Below are 13858 nucleotides of genomic sequence, written 5' to 3'. Positions count from 1 at the left end.
GTCGTTAAGCCTCACCATTGGTTGAATTTGATACACATTTAGACGCACTTACGAAAGGGAACTGTAACAATTTATCTTAAAAGGTAACATTGCTCTCACTTGAAATGTGTCCCCATATTTAGTTCTTGAATTTGAGGGTTTTGGACCTGGAAAGTCCTTGAAAGGTGCTTGAATTTGAAGTTAACTAATGTGTGGGAACCCTATAAGCAATTTCAACTTGTTTTTACTTTATAAGTTATAGCAACTCATCACTCATCAAAATTTTAAAGTGTAAGTTGACTTCTACATAACTTCTACAGCCAATTTGATTAAACTTAATAATGTAATAATGCAGATATTCTAATAATGTCAAATTGAAATGTATATAATCATTGTAGTTACTGTATATTAAAGTATTTATAATTTTTTGTGCTATTTGAGCACCAAACAATTACAAAGATAAGTGATTTTTTAAACATTCCCCATTTTCTATTGGTTGGTCAAACAGATTATCCCACCCCAAGCTCATCATTAAGCCAATATTTTTATGTTGGCCTGGCTAAGTTTTTTGGATACCAGTGTAGAAAAAAGTATACTGAAATGAAAAAATACACACTTCATCTTTAGCAGTGCTTTGCTTAACAATTGTATTCTTTTGTTAATGAACAGCAGCAGTCTCAATTGGACAGCAGCATTGGTCACAATAAAGCAGAGAGGCAGTATGAAAAGCCACAGACATCAATCGGTGCTGCTACACAGATTCACGTTTAATTTATAACATTTAAAAATGATAGTCATATATTTCTCTTTTTTGATCATTTTCCAACATATGCTACAGGAATAGACAAAGATAGCTCTCAGTGAATTATTTACAATGAAAGACTGCCCGGACTAGACTGGATGTGAAAGCCTTGAAGGAGATTTTACAGGAACTGTACGATATTACACGTGCCTTCAGGTGATACAGTCCACCAAAACAAAGGACTCTGGTGTGCAGACAGTATGTAGGCTTGACTACATGAGACATATTTTTCGTCTTTTTTGTATATGATGCTGTACATTGCAAAGTTAAGAAAGCATTTGAAAAACAAAAAATGTAAATGTAGAGACTCTGCGTTTGCAACATCAAACTATATCATCAGAGTCATTACAGCCATAATGTCTCATAAAACCTTTGTTCTCCCTGAAACTCTATAAGGACTGAAGATTTGGCCCATGTAAAATCCAGCATACAGAAATCTTTCATAGCCTTTTACAGACAGTGAGTGAAATTTTAAAATCTAAATTGGACTTAAAATCTAAAGTGTTAGCATTGCAGTCATAAATTTGCTTAAGTTAAAAATATAATATTTCAGCGATAAATCATTTTGAAATTTACACACATTTTGGTTTGGATAAACAGACCAAAAGTCATTTTACACTACACAGATTTTTGTTCAATGAATCAAAGAAAATACATCAACACATGACAGAAAACTGCACTAATCAAGCAATGTCATAGGGTCTTGCATATATGACTTAAAGGGATAGTTCATCCAAAAATGAAAATTATTTTAGTCTGTGTAAAGTCCGATATTAAAGGATTAGTCCATTTTCTTAAAAAAAATCCAGATAATTTACTCACCACCATGTCACCCAAAATGCCGATGTCCCCCCCTGCTCAGTCGAGAAGAAACCACGTTTCTTTGAAGAAAACATTGCAAAATTTTTCTAATTTTAATGGACTTTAATAGAGCCCAACATTCAACACTCAACTCAACACCCAACAGCCCCCTTCAACGGAGCCTCAAAGGACCACAAACAATCCCAAACGAGGCACAAGGGTCCCATCCAGCGAAACGACCGTCACCCTTGACAACAAAAAACAAATATACACTTTTAAAGCACAACTTCTCGTCGTGTAGATCCGGTCGTGATGCGCCAGCTGACCCCACTACGTCACCGCAATACGTCATGACGTCAAGAGGTCACAGAAGACGAACGCGAAACTCCGCCCCAGTGTTTACAAGCGTCTTGAAAGAGGACCGTTCCTACGTTGTTGTATGTCAACTGATACTAATTAATGTCTTTGTGTCAGTTTATTGTTTAAAATGGTCCGCAAATGTGCGTTTTATATATGTAACACGTGACCTCCCTACGTCACTACGCATTTACGTTAGGTCGCGCTGGACCGGACCTTGACGAAAAGTTGTGGTTTAAAAGTATACATTTTTTATTTTTCTTGTCAAAAATGACAATCGTTCCGCTAGATAAGACCCTTATGCCTCGTTTGGGATTGTTTATAGTCCCTTGAAACTCCGTTGAAAAAAACTGTTAAGTGTTGAGTCAAGCACCAAATGTTGGGCTCTATTAAAGTCCACCAAAAATAAAAAAATTCTGCAATGTTTTCTTCAAAAAACACAACTTCTTCTGGACTGAACAAAGAAAGACATCAACACCCCGGATGACATGGTGGTGAGCAAATTATCTGGATTTTTCTTTTAAGAAAATGGAATATTCCTTTAAATGTGTTCTCAGTTTGTGACACCACAGAAAAATGTGTTATTAACCACTGCCAAATTTGAATGTTTAAGAAAACCACCACATAAATAAAACAAGTTTCTTGGAAAAACACTCTCAAGTGCAGGGGGCGTGTCTGCTGTCAGCGCTGAAACCACGCCCACTCGTGGGAAAACTGCCGGTATCTCTCAACTTTTAAATACCGCTACAACCTGAATGGATGCTTGCAATTGTGTTAGATTTTGTAAAATCCTGAACACAGATATGTGGTAAAACTGTTTAACTCCACAATTCAGTTCAAAGTCAATGGGGCGGTTTCCCGGACAGGGATTAGACTAATCCTAGACTAAAATAAATGTAAGAGCTGTCCAAACTGAAAACAACTTGCACTGACAAGTTGTTTTGCTTTAAAATTCACACAAGTAATGTTTTTTAGTAAGACACGTTTGTTAAAACTAGTTATATTACCCAATTAAACTAAGGCCTAGTCCTGACTTAAGCTAATCCCTGTCCGGGAAACTACCCCTATGTGTTTCAGCAATACTATATATTATAATGTGTTTAGAAACAATTCTCTGAAATGACTTTACACAGACTTGAATTATTATTTACTCACCTTCATGTCAATCCAAACTAGGGCTGTGTTGAAAAAATCGATTCACCAATTCTGAATCGATTTCATATTAATTTCTAAAGATCGATCCGTAACTCAGAGGATCGATTTAATAATTAATAACTTAAAGTTGCCGCGTCATTGAATTCACGCATTTGTGGAAGGACATTAAAACAACGAACATGGCGGTCAGTATCGTTAAGCAAGCAAGCGGTTGTTTTGAAAACTGTAATTCAGGTAACAGCTGGAAAAAAAGCTTTTTCTTATCTTATCTAAATCTCAAAGATCGGATCGAATCGAATCATGATAATCGATTCAAGATCTTGAGAATCGGAATCGAATAGATTCTTGAAATTTGAATCAAAACCCATCACTAATCCAAACCTGTATGACTGACTTTGGAATATCATATATCTTGCAAATTATTTTGGCAAAATATCCAAATTCAAGTTTATTTTGGCTAGAAGTTGGTTACTCACAGACAGATTTGAAATGGGCACCAATAGATTTCCACAGTATGAACACAAAACCATTTCTTAAAATATCTTCTGTGTTGAGTCATGCACAGGTTTTAAAGCACATGAGGATAAATAAATAACTGTTTATTTTTGGTTAACCTATCCCCTTAAAGTATGTAAGATGGACAGAAGAGAAGCATGTAAGCGGAAATGATGTAAAAGAGACACGGTGTTCAGGGTTGCCAGATCCGCTTATCAAAACCAGCCTAATGGCCATTCAAAATCAGTCCAAAAGCACCCCAATGACTACTCACAGCCCAAATACCAACAAGTACAAAACCTTTCCATCTCTAACCTGCAGAAACACATCAACCTGCAGATAGTTTAAAAGTAGCCCAATTCAGAAGTCTGACGAAAGGCTGCGGACCTGGCAACGCTGGCAGGGTGGCTCACTGAGGAAGGGCTTTCAGAATGGCATTCACTTCTTCTGCCACAGCTGTCAAGGCAAACTCAAACTGGTCCTGAGGACACAAACAAGCTTATTTATCTACTGCACATCTACAGGAGACTCTTAAAAAAGTACATGAATACTGAAACATACCTTAGTGCGTACCATACTTGGTCTCTGATCACGAATGTGTTCCAACGTTGCGGCAATATCGATCTCCTTCACGCCTAAAACATACAAACAGGGAATAAGCATGTGGCATGCTATACATGCATGGTGCCCTTAAATGAAATTTGCAGCAAGTAATGAGGCACTTGCCTTTCGCCATGCGGTTAAGTACCATGTCGATAAGAATGTATGTGCCAGTTCTTCCAGTACCATTACTGTTTGAAACAGGAAACAATTTTAATTTAAGCGATTCAACTACAATGAAAGCTGTAATTACAATACTTCACATCCCTGAGTCGAAGCAACATTACCTGCAGTGCACAATTATGGGGCAAGAACGTCCTCTGTAACACTTGTTAACTTTCCTAAAAAAAAGCAAAATAGATTAAAAACAGGTGGGTGAAAGGACCCGTTATTTCATAATAAGCATAATTGTTGATTTGTCAAGCATCTCAATTCATTAGTCTGTCAACAAAGAGGAGATGAAAGATCAGGCTGGTTTGAAGGGCCGGGGAGGAGAAGGAGGAGGAGGGAGATGGAGCATCTGTCTTCTGTCCTGCTGCACTCACACCTACCAATGATCATTTTTGTGACTATGCAACTGGACCCAGACTACTAGCTGCAAATCACAAAAATGACACTGGGAGGTGTGCTACGTCCAGGGACCTACTGATCTCCATCACAGACAAGAGAGACGTGTGGAAGAGAGAGGTAAGGTGGTAAAGCAGGAGCAAAAGTCCAATGTGCAAAGACATTGAACAGAGAGGAACTTCAGGGAGGTTTGAAAAAACATCCACAGATATTTCGAGTCTCATATTAGGGTCAGGAGCAAACAGCAGGGAAAATGTAGAATTGCTGATAATTGTGATAATTAGACACAATTGTTGTGTTTATGGCATATGGTGGAAGTCTGAAATGAGGATGCAACATCTTTTTTGGATTTGGGTTTGACGATGCCATAGAAGAACCATTTTTGGTTCCTCAAAAAACCATTTAGTGAAAGGTTCTTAGAGGTACCATTTCTTTCTTACCTTAAGGACCTTTTCACCACAAAGAACCTTTTGTGAAACAAAGGTTTAAAATTTCTTTATAGAATCATTTAGCCAAAAATGGTTCTACTATGGCACCGTGAAGCACCATTATTTTTAAAAGGATAGTTCACCCAAAAATGAAAACCCATTATTTACTCACCCTTATGCTGTTACAAAACTGTATCAATTTATTTGTTCTGATGAACACGAATGGAGATATTTTGAGGAATGTTTGTAACCAAACTCATTATGAGCCCCACGGATATCCACAGTAGGAAAAAAGAATACTATGGAAGTCAATGGGGCTTCTGATCAGTTTGGTTACAAACATTGCTTAACATATCTTCTTCTGTGTTCATTAGAACAAATACATTGTAAAATACAGGTTTGTAACAATATGAGAGTGAATAAATGATGACAGAATTTTCATTTTGGGGTGAACTATTCCTTTAAGAGTTAAGAAAGTCCAGCTGTTGTGTTAAATTAACCAATTTTTTTACATTTGACCCAACAATGGGTAAAAACAACCCAGCATTTTGGGTTGAAACATCCCAGCATAGGTTAAATTACAACCCAAGGGGGTGGGCTCGTGCATTTTTGACCCATTGAAAATAACCCAGAATTTTTTAGAGTTCATGTAGAACACTATTCACCACAAACTATTAACAGGAAACATATGTATGTACAGTATTGTTTGTATGTATATTTCAACATTTAGTTAAACATGTGTTTACATTTCAGTAAAAAATGACATTATTACACTAACAAGCATATTTCGGTAGATTTTATGTTTTAAAGGTACACTCCACTTTTAAAAAAAAAAATATTCTCATTTTCCAGCTAAGACCGACAAAAAATTAAAAGTTGCGAACTATACTCTTATTCTGGAGTAATAATCAAGAACTTTGCTGCTGTAATATGGCTGCAGGAGGCGCAATGATATTATGCAGAAGCTGAAAATAGTCCCCTTAGTATCGTTCAATAACAGGGGACTATTTTCTGTGTAATATCATTGCGTCTGCTGCAGCCATGTTACGGCAGCAAAGTCCTTGATTATTACGCCAGAATAAGAGTATAGTTCCTAGCCATATCTGCCTAAAAAATCGCAACTTTTAATTTTTTAATTGTCTTGGCACACAATGTAACTACAGAAGAGTCAAGTTTTAAATAGGAAAAGTATTGAAACTCTTTGGTTATTTTTTAGCATGATGCTAATGGTCTAATCAGATTCAATGGATTATGCTAAGCTATGCTAAAAGTTGTAGCGCCAGACCCGGAGATCAGCTGAATGGATTCCAAAATGGTAAGAATCAAATGTTTAACTCTCGGGGAGATGGAAAATAAGCATATTTTCAAAAACGTGGAGTGTCCCTTTAATACCAGCTGTTCACTCTTAAAAATAAAGCCTTCTTGTCTGGCTGTGGTTCTGAATAGAGCCTTTAACATCCACAAACCCCTTCTGTTGCATAAAATGTTTTTTATTGTGAATAAAGACTCTTCAGAATATATAAAGTTTAGAAATATATATATATATATATATATATATATATATATATATATATATATATATATATATATATATATATTAGAAATATATATATATATATATATATATATATATATATATATTTTTAAAGAACAAAAAATCTTATAATTGATTCTTCTATTGCGTCACTGTAAAGAACCCTTTATTTTTAAGAGTGTTTTCAGTATTTTTATATAGCCTTTTCAATGGTGGCAAGCACAAAAGTTTAATTTAACCAAATTGGGGTCGCAAAAAAGTTCAACACTTTTTTCAAAAATTCATTTAGATTCTGATGGTGCTGACAGGGTGAGATATTTACTCTGTAATTAGTCCATCAGTTTCTGACAGTTTGACCTATTCAGGTCGATCTGAAGAATAGACTGCGAACATGATAAGCGAGCGTTATTACACTGACATGATAATCAGACAATCATAGTGCAATAAAGCCACTGTCTTCTGAATTTTTTGTAAATTTTTTACTGTATTTCACCCCCTTCACATGTTTTGGGACCCTAACTAGAACACATTGAGCTCCAAAAATACGAGCAATTCCATCTTTTAAAACTCTATTTGATGGTGTTGCTATTAAGCAGTGTAATGTCTTGCTCAAATTTTCTTAATATTTGTTTTGCTTTATTTGTATACTGTACTACTTTATTCAAATCTTTTGAAGAAAAGCCACTGTTGTGTTTATATCCGTTTTAGTACCAGTAACTATATTTTATACCACAGGGCTGTTGAATGCTTTATTCTGATTGGTTGAGAAATGTTGGGTGTTGATTAAACGCACATCTAACCTTTCAAATGTCTTAAAATAACCAGCAGATCAATGTTTGTGGTAACCATGGTATAAGCAAAATAAGTGACTCTTTATTTGAATTAATTTATTTGAACTCAATTATTTGAAAATAATGCACACTCCGCTTCGCATCATACTGCATAACCACCTTGGGTTTGCATTATTTTCGAATAATTCAATGGCCTGTCATCAATTATTCCTTACATATGCAGTGATATATCTGCACTAGTACTAAGCTGTGCATGGAGCTGTGGCAGTACCTGCGGAAGTCCAGCAGAGGTCGTGTGGAGGAAGGAATGCCCTGCGCAGGCCAGCTCAGCAAATGAAACTGGGTTAGGGTCCGCGTCTCCTGAGTCTGAATGTTCTTTAAGTAGAAACTACGAACCAAGAAGTCCTTGCACCAGATGTGTTCAGACACAAGATTCACCTACAGGAAATACAAGAAGAAAAATACATAACTCAAATAGACCAAACATCACGAGAAACCCAAAGGTAATGAAAGTGAATAATGTTTCTCACCTCATAGATGTTGTACAGAGACGATCCTTCATCAGGCCAATAGCGTTCACACTGTTTCTCTCCATCCTCCACTAGAGCTGTCATCATGACTATTACAGTACATCCATTCTCCCAAACCATCTAACACATAGGCCAAAACACAGAGAAAAATCATTTATCTTCAACACATATTACGCTTATTTGAGTTATTTCCAAAACAATAGAGTAAAAATTGTGGCCACCTTAAATGTTTTAAATTGACTGTACAAATCAATTCAACTTAATATTTTAAAAATTGATCTGAGATGAGTTGCTGTAACTTCAAAAAATTTTAACATTTGATCAGTTAAAGTAATGTATAGACATACATTGAATGATTATTGATAACATAATTATAGCTGGGTATTTCTATTAAAAAATGTATAAGTCTTGATTAACTTTATAGCCATTAAAGGATTAGTCCATTTTCTTAAAAAAATCCAGATAATTTACTCACCACCATGTCAGCAAAAATGTTGATGTCTTTCTTTGTTCAGGCGAGAAGAAATTATGGTTTTTCAGGAAAACATTGCATGATTTTTCTCATTTTAATGGACTTTAATAGAGCCCAACACTTAATACTTAACTCAACACTTAACAGTTTTTTTCAAATGACTATAAACGATCCCAAACGAGGCATTAGGGTCTTATCTAGCGAAACGATTGTCATTTTTGACAAGAAAAATAAAAAATATGCACTTTTAAACCACAACTTTTTGTCTAGGTCCGGTCCTGGAAGCGTCAGCGTGACCTCACGCAAGACGCAACACATCATCACGTGAAGAGGTCACAGAGGACGAACGCGAAACTCCGCCCCAGTGTTTACAAGTGTGTTGAGAAAGAGGACCGTTCCGACGTTGTTGTATGTCAACTGATACTAATTAATGTCTTTGTGTCAGTTTATTGTTTAAAATGGTCCGCAAATGTGCATTTCATATATGTAACACGTGACCTCCCTACGTCACTACGCATTTACGTGAGGTCACGCTGGCGCATCACAGGACCAGAGATAGACGATAAGTTGTGGTTTAAAAGTGCATTTTTTTTTCTTGTCAAAAATGACAATCGTTTTGCTAGATAAGACCAATATGCCTCATTTGGGATCGTTTATAGTCCTTTGAAACTCTGTTGAAAAAAACTGTTAAGTGTTGAGTTAAGTATTAAGTGTTGGGGTCCATTGAAGTCCATTAAAATGAGAAAAATCCTGCAATGTTTTCCTCAAAAAACATAATTTCTTCTCGACTGAACAAAGAAAGACATCAACATTTTGGATGACATGGTGGTGAGGAAATTATCTGGATTTTTTTTTAAGAAAATGGACTAATCCTTTAATAATAATATATATGACCCTGCTTGAGAAAACCCACTTAAAGTCATTTTTAGTAATTTACGGTTTTCTACATAAAATCATCCTACTGTATATAATGTAAAGAACATTCTGTAAAAATGTAACCTTGATGTCTTTAATATTAACTGAGTAAGGTCATCTCAAAGATTAGCAGGGTCACATATGTGTTTAAGCTAAATCAAACACTTAAATCTGACTTTACCTGCCAGAAATCAGCAATAGTGTGTGGCAAAGGTCCTTGAGTGGCGATATAAGCAGGCAGGCGTGGATCATGGTCAATCTAATGGCAAAAGCAAAATAATAATTAAGAATTTAACTGGGAGATCATCGCATCCACAAGTGTTTTGCTAGAAAGCTGTTTGTTCTCTATTATAGCTTATACTAATAGAGTTTCTTACTATAATGCTGGCATTTATGTAGTCCTCTTTGGAGGGGTTAGTCTCTGCCTTTAGTTTCACACGGGAATGATCATCTAAACACAGAATGTAGGGTAAGGTTATCAAAATAAGAGTTGAATTATACATTTCACAAACTGCCCATTATTATATTATAGTTGTATGTCTCACCCTCTATGTAATGTTTTTAAGATCACTGCAATAAATATTTTTTAGTACTTTAAAAGGGTCTTACAGGGCACAAAGTCAGGATAGCGGTTCTTCTCCATGTTGGTTTCAGATTGGCTGACGGAGACAGAGCTCGGTTCAGCCTGGTATGAGCACAAAGCCTCCCACTCTTTCTGCAAACGGTCCTTATTCTTCAGATGGTCCTCCATATAAGCCTGAAGAACAGACGTGAACTTTAAGCTTCCAGCTGGTTGCCCGTGACCAGTCTAATCCTTCTCTATATAATTAATAAAGCATTTAGGCAGCCTCGAAGCTGACCATATAACTAAATTAAGACGTGAAACCATATAATAGTTTTTCTGTCCTGTAATTTACTGTTTAAATATGAACTCTGTGCAAATATGGAGTTTTAAATATGGAGAACCTATTAAATGGGCTGATTTGTATTGCACAGCTAAAATTATGATGTAAAATTTATTGTTAAATAGTTTAATACCACACAGGTGCACACAGCAAACATAGCAGATTAAGTTGTCTGAATGAGAATCTTTGGGTACTGTATAAAGCAGTGGTCTCCAACATTGATATGTTTTATCATTTAAAAATGATTAAACATATCAACAAGGAAATCAAAACAGTTTTAATTAGACTATCAAACAAGTAGTTCTCAAGATTGTTTTATCCATTGTGGAACATTGGTCACAAAAAGGTTGGAGACCCCTTGTATCAAGGTTTAATGTTGTGGGTGTGTACCAGTATCATGTGTCCGGTTGAGATGTCCATGTTGGACTGAGCAGGCTCTTCACTCCAGGACGGCGTGCTGCTGTGAGAACTGGGGCTGTGCTGCGGTCCGTCGCTGAACTGAGACGACACACTGCTGACTCGAGACGTGTCGGTCCCCCGTCGACCGCCGGCCTCCGTACGGGTGAACGATGACTTGGCCGCCATGTGCTGACGACATAGTTCCTGAAAGATAAGAGGGAACGTTGTCATAACTAATCTATTTTAAATTAAATTTTATGATCTGATTACTAATATCACTAATGTAAATCTTACTTATGTGCTAAATCACAAACGCACTGCCAGACAAGTACAAAATCAATTTTAGGAAGGTCACAAAAACTCCTTATTAAGTAAGCATTATTCTTATCATTTATGACTATGTCTTCATGATAAACTCTCATAATTTAATTATGAGATTAGGAGCATCAAATTTTGATTTCACTCAAACTTTGACATGTCCTTATACTCAGTCAATATTAAAGATTTTCAAGGTTATATTTTCACACAATGGTTTTTACATTATGTAAGATAACACATTTTTGTAAGAAACATTATACATTTTATTAATCATTATATTATATCATAATTACATTGTAATAATCATTATGTATCAATTCCTTACACAAAATGAATGGATGATTTATTTAATAAACACTTGCTAGTCTTACACATTTAGTATGCAGGCAAATAATTTTTGTGTATTCATACAGTATTCATTGAAATGTGTGCTTTATATGTCTACTGATGAACAGGGAAAGATATGAATGTCATTAAACATTTATACAAATTAGATTCTAAATATAGTATATCATACTGAAGAGAGGATGGTAATAAAATTATTAATAAGTACTATATGAAATGATTCAACTTTTGCATTTGTGTATCTCTCTCTCTCTCTCTCTCTCTCTCTCTCTCTCTGTCTATATCTGTGTTGAAGCTGCTGTGTGCGTGTTTAACAGTGTACCTGGTAATCAAAGTGAGTTTCTGCGCCGGCTTCTGGTCCCAGACCTAATTTGCCCGAGGCCAACTGACGGGCGTGGTGACGGAGACAGGCAATCGCCAAGGCGACCAACAACACCGTGCCCACACATGCCATGGCGACCATTGTGAGCACGACTCCACGCGAGCCCTCCCCTACCCGTGTGGCCTGGGGCAGGCCGCGCCCCTCGCTCCTCTATGATGAGAGACAAAATCAGAAAGAGAAACACTGTAAATGTTATTATTCCCATATAGATTTTGACCTTTTCTCCACAAATAAGTAAATAGATAGACAGACAGATGGACTTGAAGAAGAATGAATGGAGACTTTTAGCTAAAAGTCTCCTTAGTTTCCTCAGTAACCTCATATTTATCTCATCTACAGTTTCAAAAAAGATCTTTCCAGTTTGCCAAGAATCAAAATACCAAGTTTGAGGTCTACACTCACAAATCAGATTTTAATATACCAACATTTCTCTACGTTCACCCAAGACAGATCTGAGCTTTCACATACACATTCATTTTGTCATTCTATCCCCCAACTGCATGTCAATGATTTCTGTCTATGTCTCATATAGGCTTTTTAAAGAGAAACATCAATGACACACAGTTCAACAAAACATAACTGAACTTCATGAATGATTCCTGAGAACAACAACCTACTAGAAATAAAATGTTTCAAAATGGGGGATGTGAAGACTCAGCGTTCGTGTGATCTCTCTCTCTGCATACACCCTACACTTTCTCGCCCCTTTACGCATTCGTCTCCCTCTCTCTGTTTGTGTAAACAAGTTGGATGTCATCATCAGCTACTAATTACCCTGGCAACTCACACAGGATCTCGTAGACACGCAAGGGCACGTGCCAGCCCCTCTCAACACCCCGAAATAATTAGAAAAAGTCACTGACCCGCCCGCCCCTCTGAATAATTGCCAGCGAGTAAACAATTAAGGAAATCCCCCACACAATACAGGGTCAATCACTCCGAGGCGACTCTCTTGCTCGCTTTTATTATTTTATCTTTCACACTCTGTACTTAAGGAGCATCAATGGAAATCAGAACGAATGCAATGACTTGCAATGATTGTTGATGTCACGCGCCCGTCTTCCCGGCCCTCTGCCCCCGTGTCTCCAACCCCTGCCTGTTGGTGTTGCCATGGTGTCTGGAAGCCTCAGCAGGGGAGGACAGGCCATAGCGTAACCATGGCAACAGCAGAATGCTCAATGTAATACATGGCAATCACAGTGAGGAAAGGAAAGGATGGAGGAGAGATGTGGTGTCATCACAACACCTGAATCATTCAATGAAACAATATGGGGCGTAAATAAAACCTTTTTAAAATATCTTTTTCTATATGTGCAAAGCTTAGAGAACACTATATAATAGAGATGTACCAATATTATATGTTTCCACTGATACAGATAGCCGATTATCAAACTGATATCTGCCGATATCGATGCAGATTGTTTGGTGGTTCTATCAGCTTTCGTTTACTAAATTCTGAAAGTCGCCATGAAACGGAAGTAGCGATTGTCTTGTTTTCCCGTGGTGATGTATATCCGAGTAAAACGTCTTTTAAAAATGAAAAAAAGTAGGGCAGGACTTGAATTCGTCCAACGAGGACTGATTGGATCAGTGGAATTTTGCGTTTGTTATTAAAAAAAAATTTAAACAATGAAGTTTACAGATAAGTCATTTATTAAAAAATACCAGTATTCCAAAACAAATTAGTTTTTTCATTGCGACTCGAAGATTACATTTTCTGAATGTTATTCATTCATATAATGACCATTAATATTAAACATTTAACTAGTGATGTTTCTTTACATTATTTTATTTATTTATTTAAATTATTACTGCCTGTCTGCTAAGGCCTTAAAGGGATAGTTGACCCAAAAATGAAAATTCTTTCATCATTTACTCGCCCTCATGTTGTTACAAACCTGTATTTTTTATTCTGATGAACACAAGAAAAGATATTTTGAGAAATGTTTGTAACCAAACCGATCATGAGCACCATTGACTTCCATAGTAGGAAAAAATAATACTATAGATGTGAATGGGGCTCATGAACGGTTTGGTTACAAACATTCTTCAAAATATCTTCTTTTGTGTTCATCAGAAAATT

The 13858-nt window shown here is 36.4% G+C and overlaps 1 protein-coding gene across 1 annotated transcript in view; it reads right to left on the bottom strand.

Moving 5' to 3' along the window:
- Nucleotides 1-2725: 2725 nt before the first annotated feature.
- Nucleotides 2726-13858, bottom strand: part of ptprna (protein tyrosine phosphatase receptor type Na) — a 34560-nt gene continuing 23427 nt past the window's right edge. Inside the window, exons 13-23 of the mRNA XM_055216251.2 lie at nt 11716-11925; nt 10722-10934; nt 10036-10183; nt 9804-9877; nt 9608-9685; nt 8040-8159; nt 7781-7947; nt 4477-4530; nt 4316-4380; nt 4151-4224; nt 2726-4070 (exon numbers count right to left, since the gene is read on the bottom strand). Of these exons, the coding sequence (XP_055072226.2) occupies nt 3999-4070; nt 4151-4224; nt 4316-4380; nt 4477-4530; nt 7781-7947; nt 8040-8159; nt 9608-9685; nt 9804-9877; nt 10036-10183; nt 10722-10934; nt 11716-11925 (1275 nt within the window). The 3' untranslated portion in view covers nt 2726-3998. The remainder of the gene's footprint in view (nt 4071-4150; nt 4225-4315; nt 4381-4476; nt 4531-7780; nt 7948-8039; nt 8160-9607; nt 9686-9803; nt 9878-10035; nt 10184-10721; nt 10935-11715; nt 11926-13858) is intronic.

Source organism: Misgurnus anguillicaudatus, chromosome 17 (assembly GCF_027580225.2).
Source record: "Misgurnus anguillicaudatus chromosome 17, ASM2758022v2, whole genome shotgun sequence".
In the NCBI taxonomy this organism is placed as follows: Eukaryota; Metazoa; Chordata; class Actinopteri; order Cypriniformes; family Cobitidae; genus Misgurnus; species Misgurnus anguillicaudatus.
The sequence above is the reverse complement of the archived record's forward strand: the minus strand, read 5'-3'. Positions and strand labels throughout refer to the sequence as shown.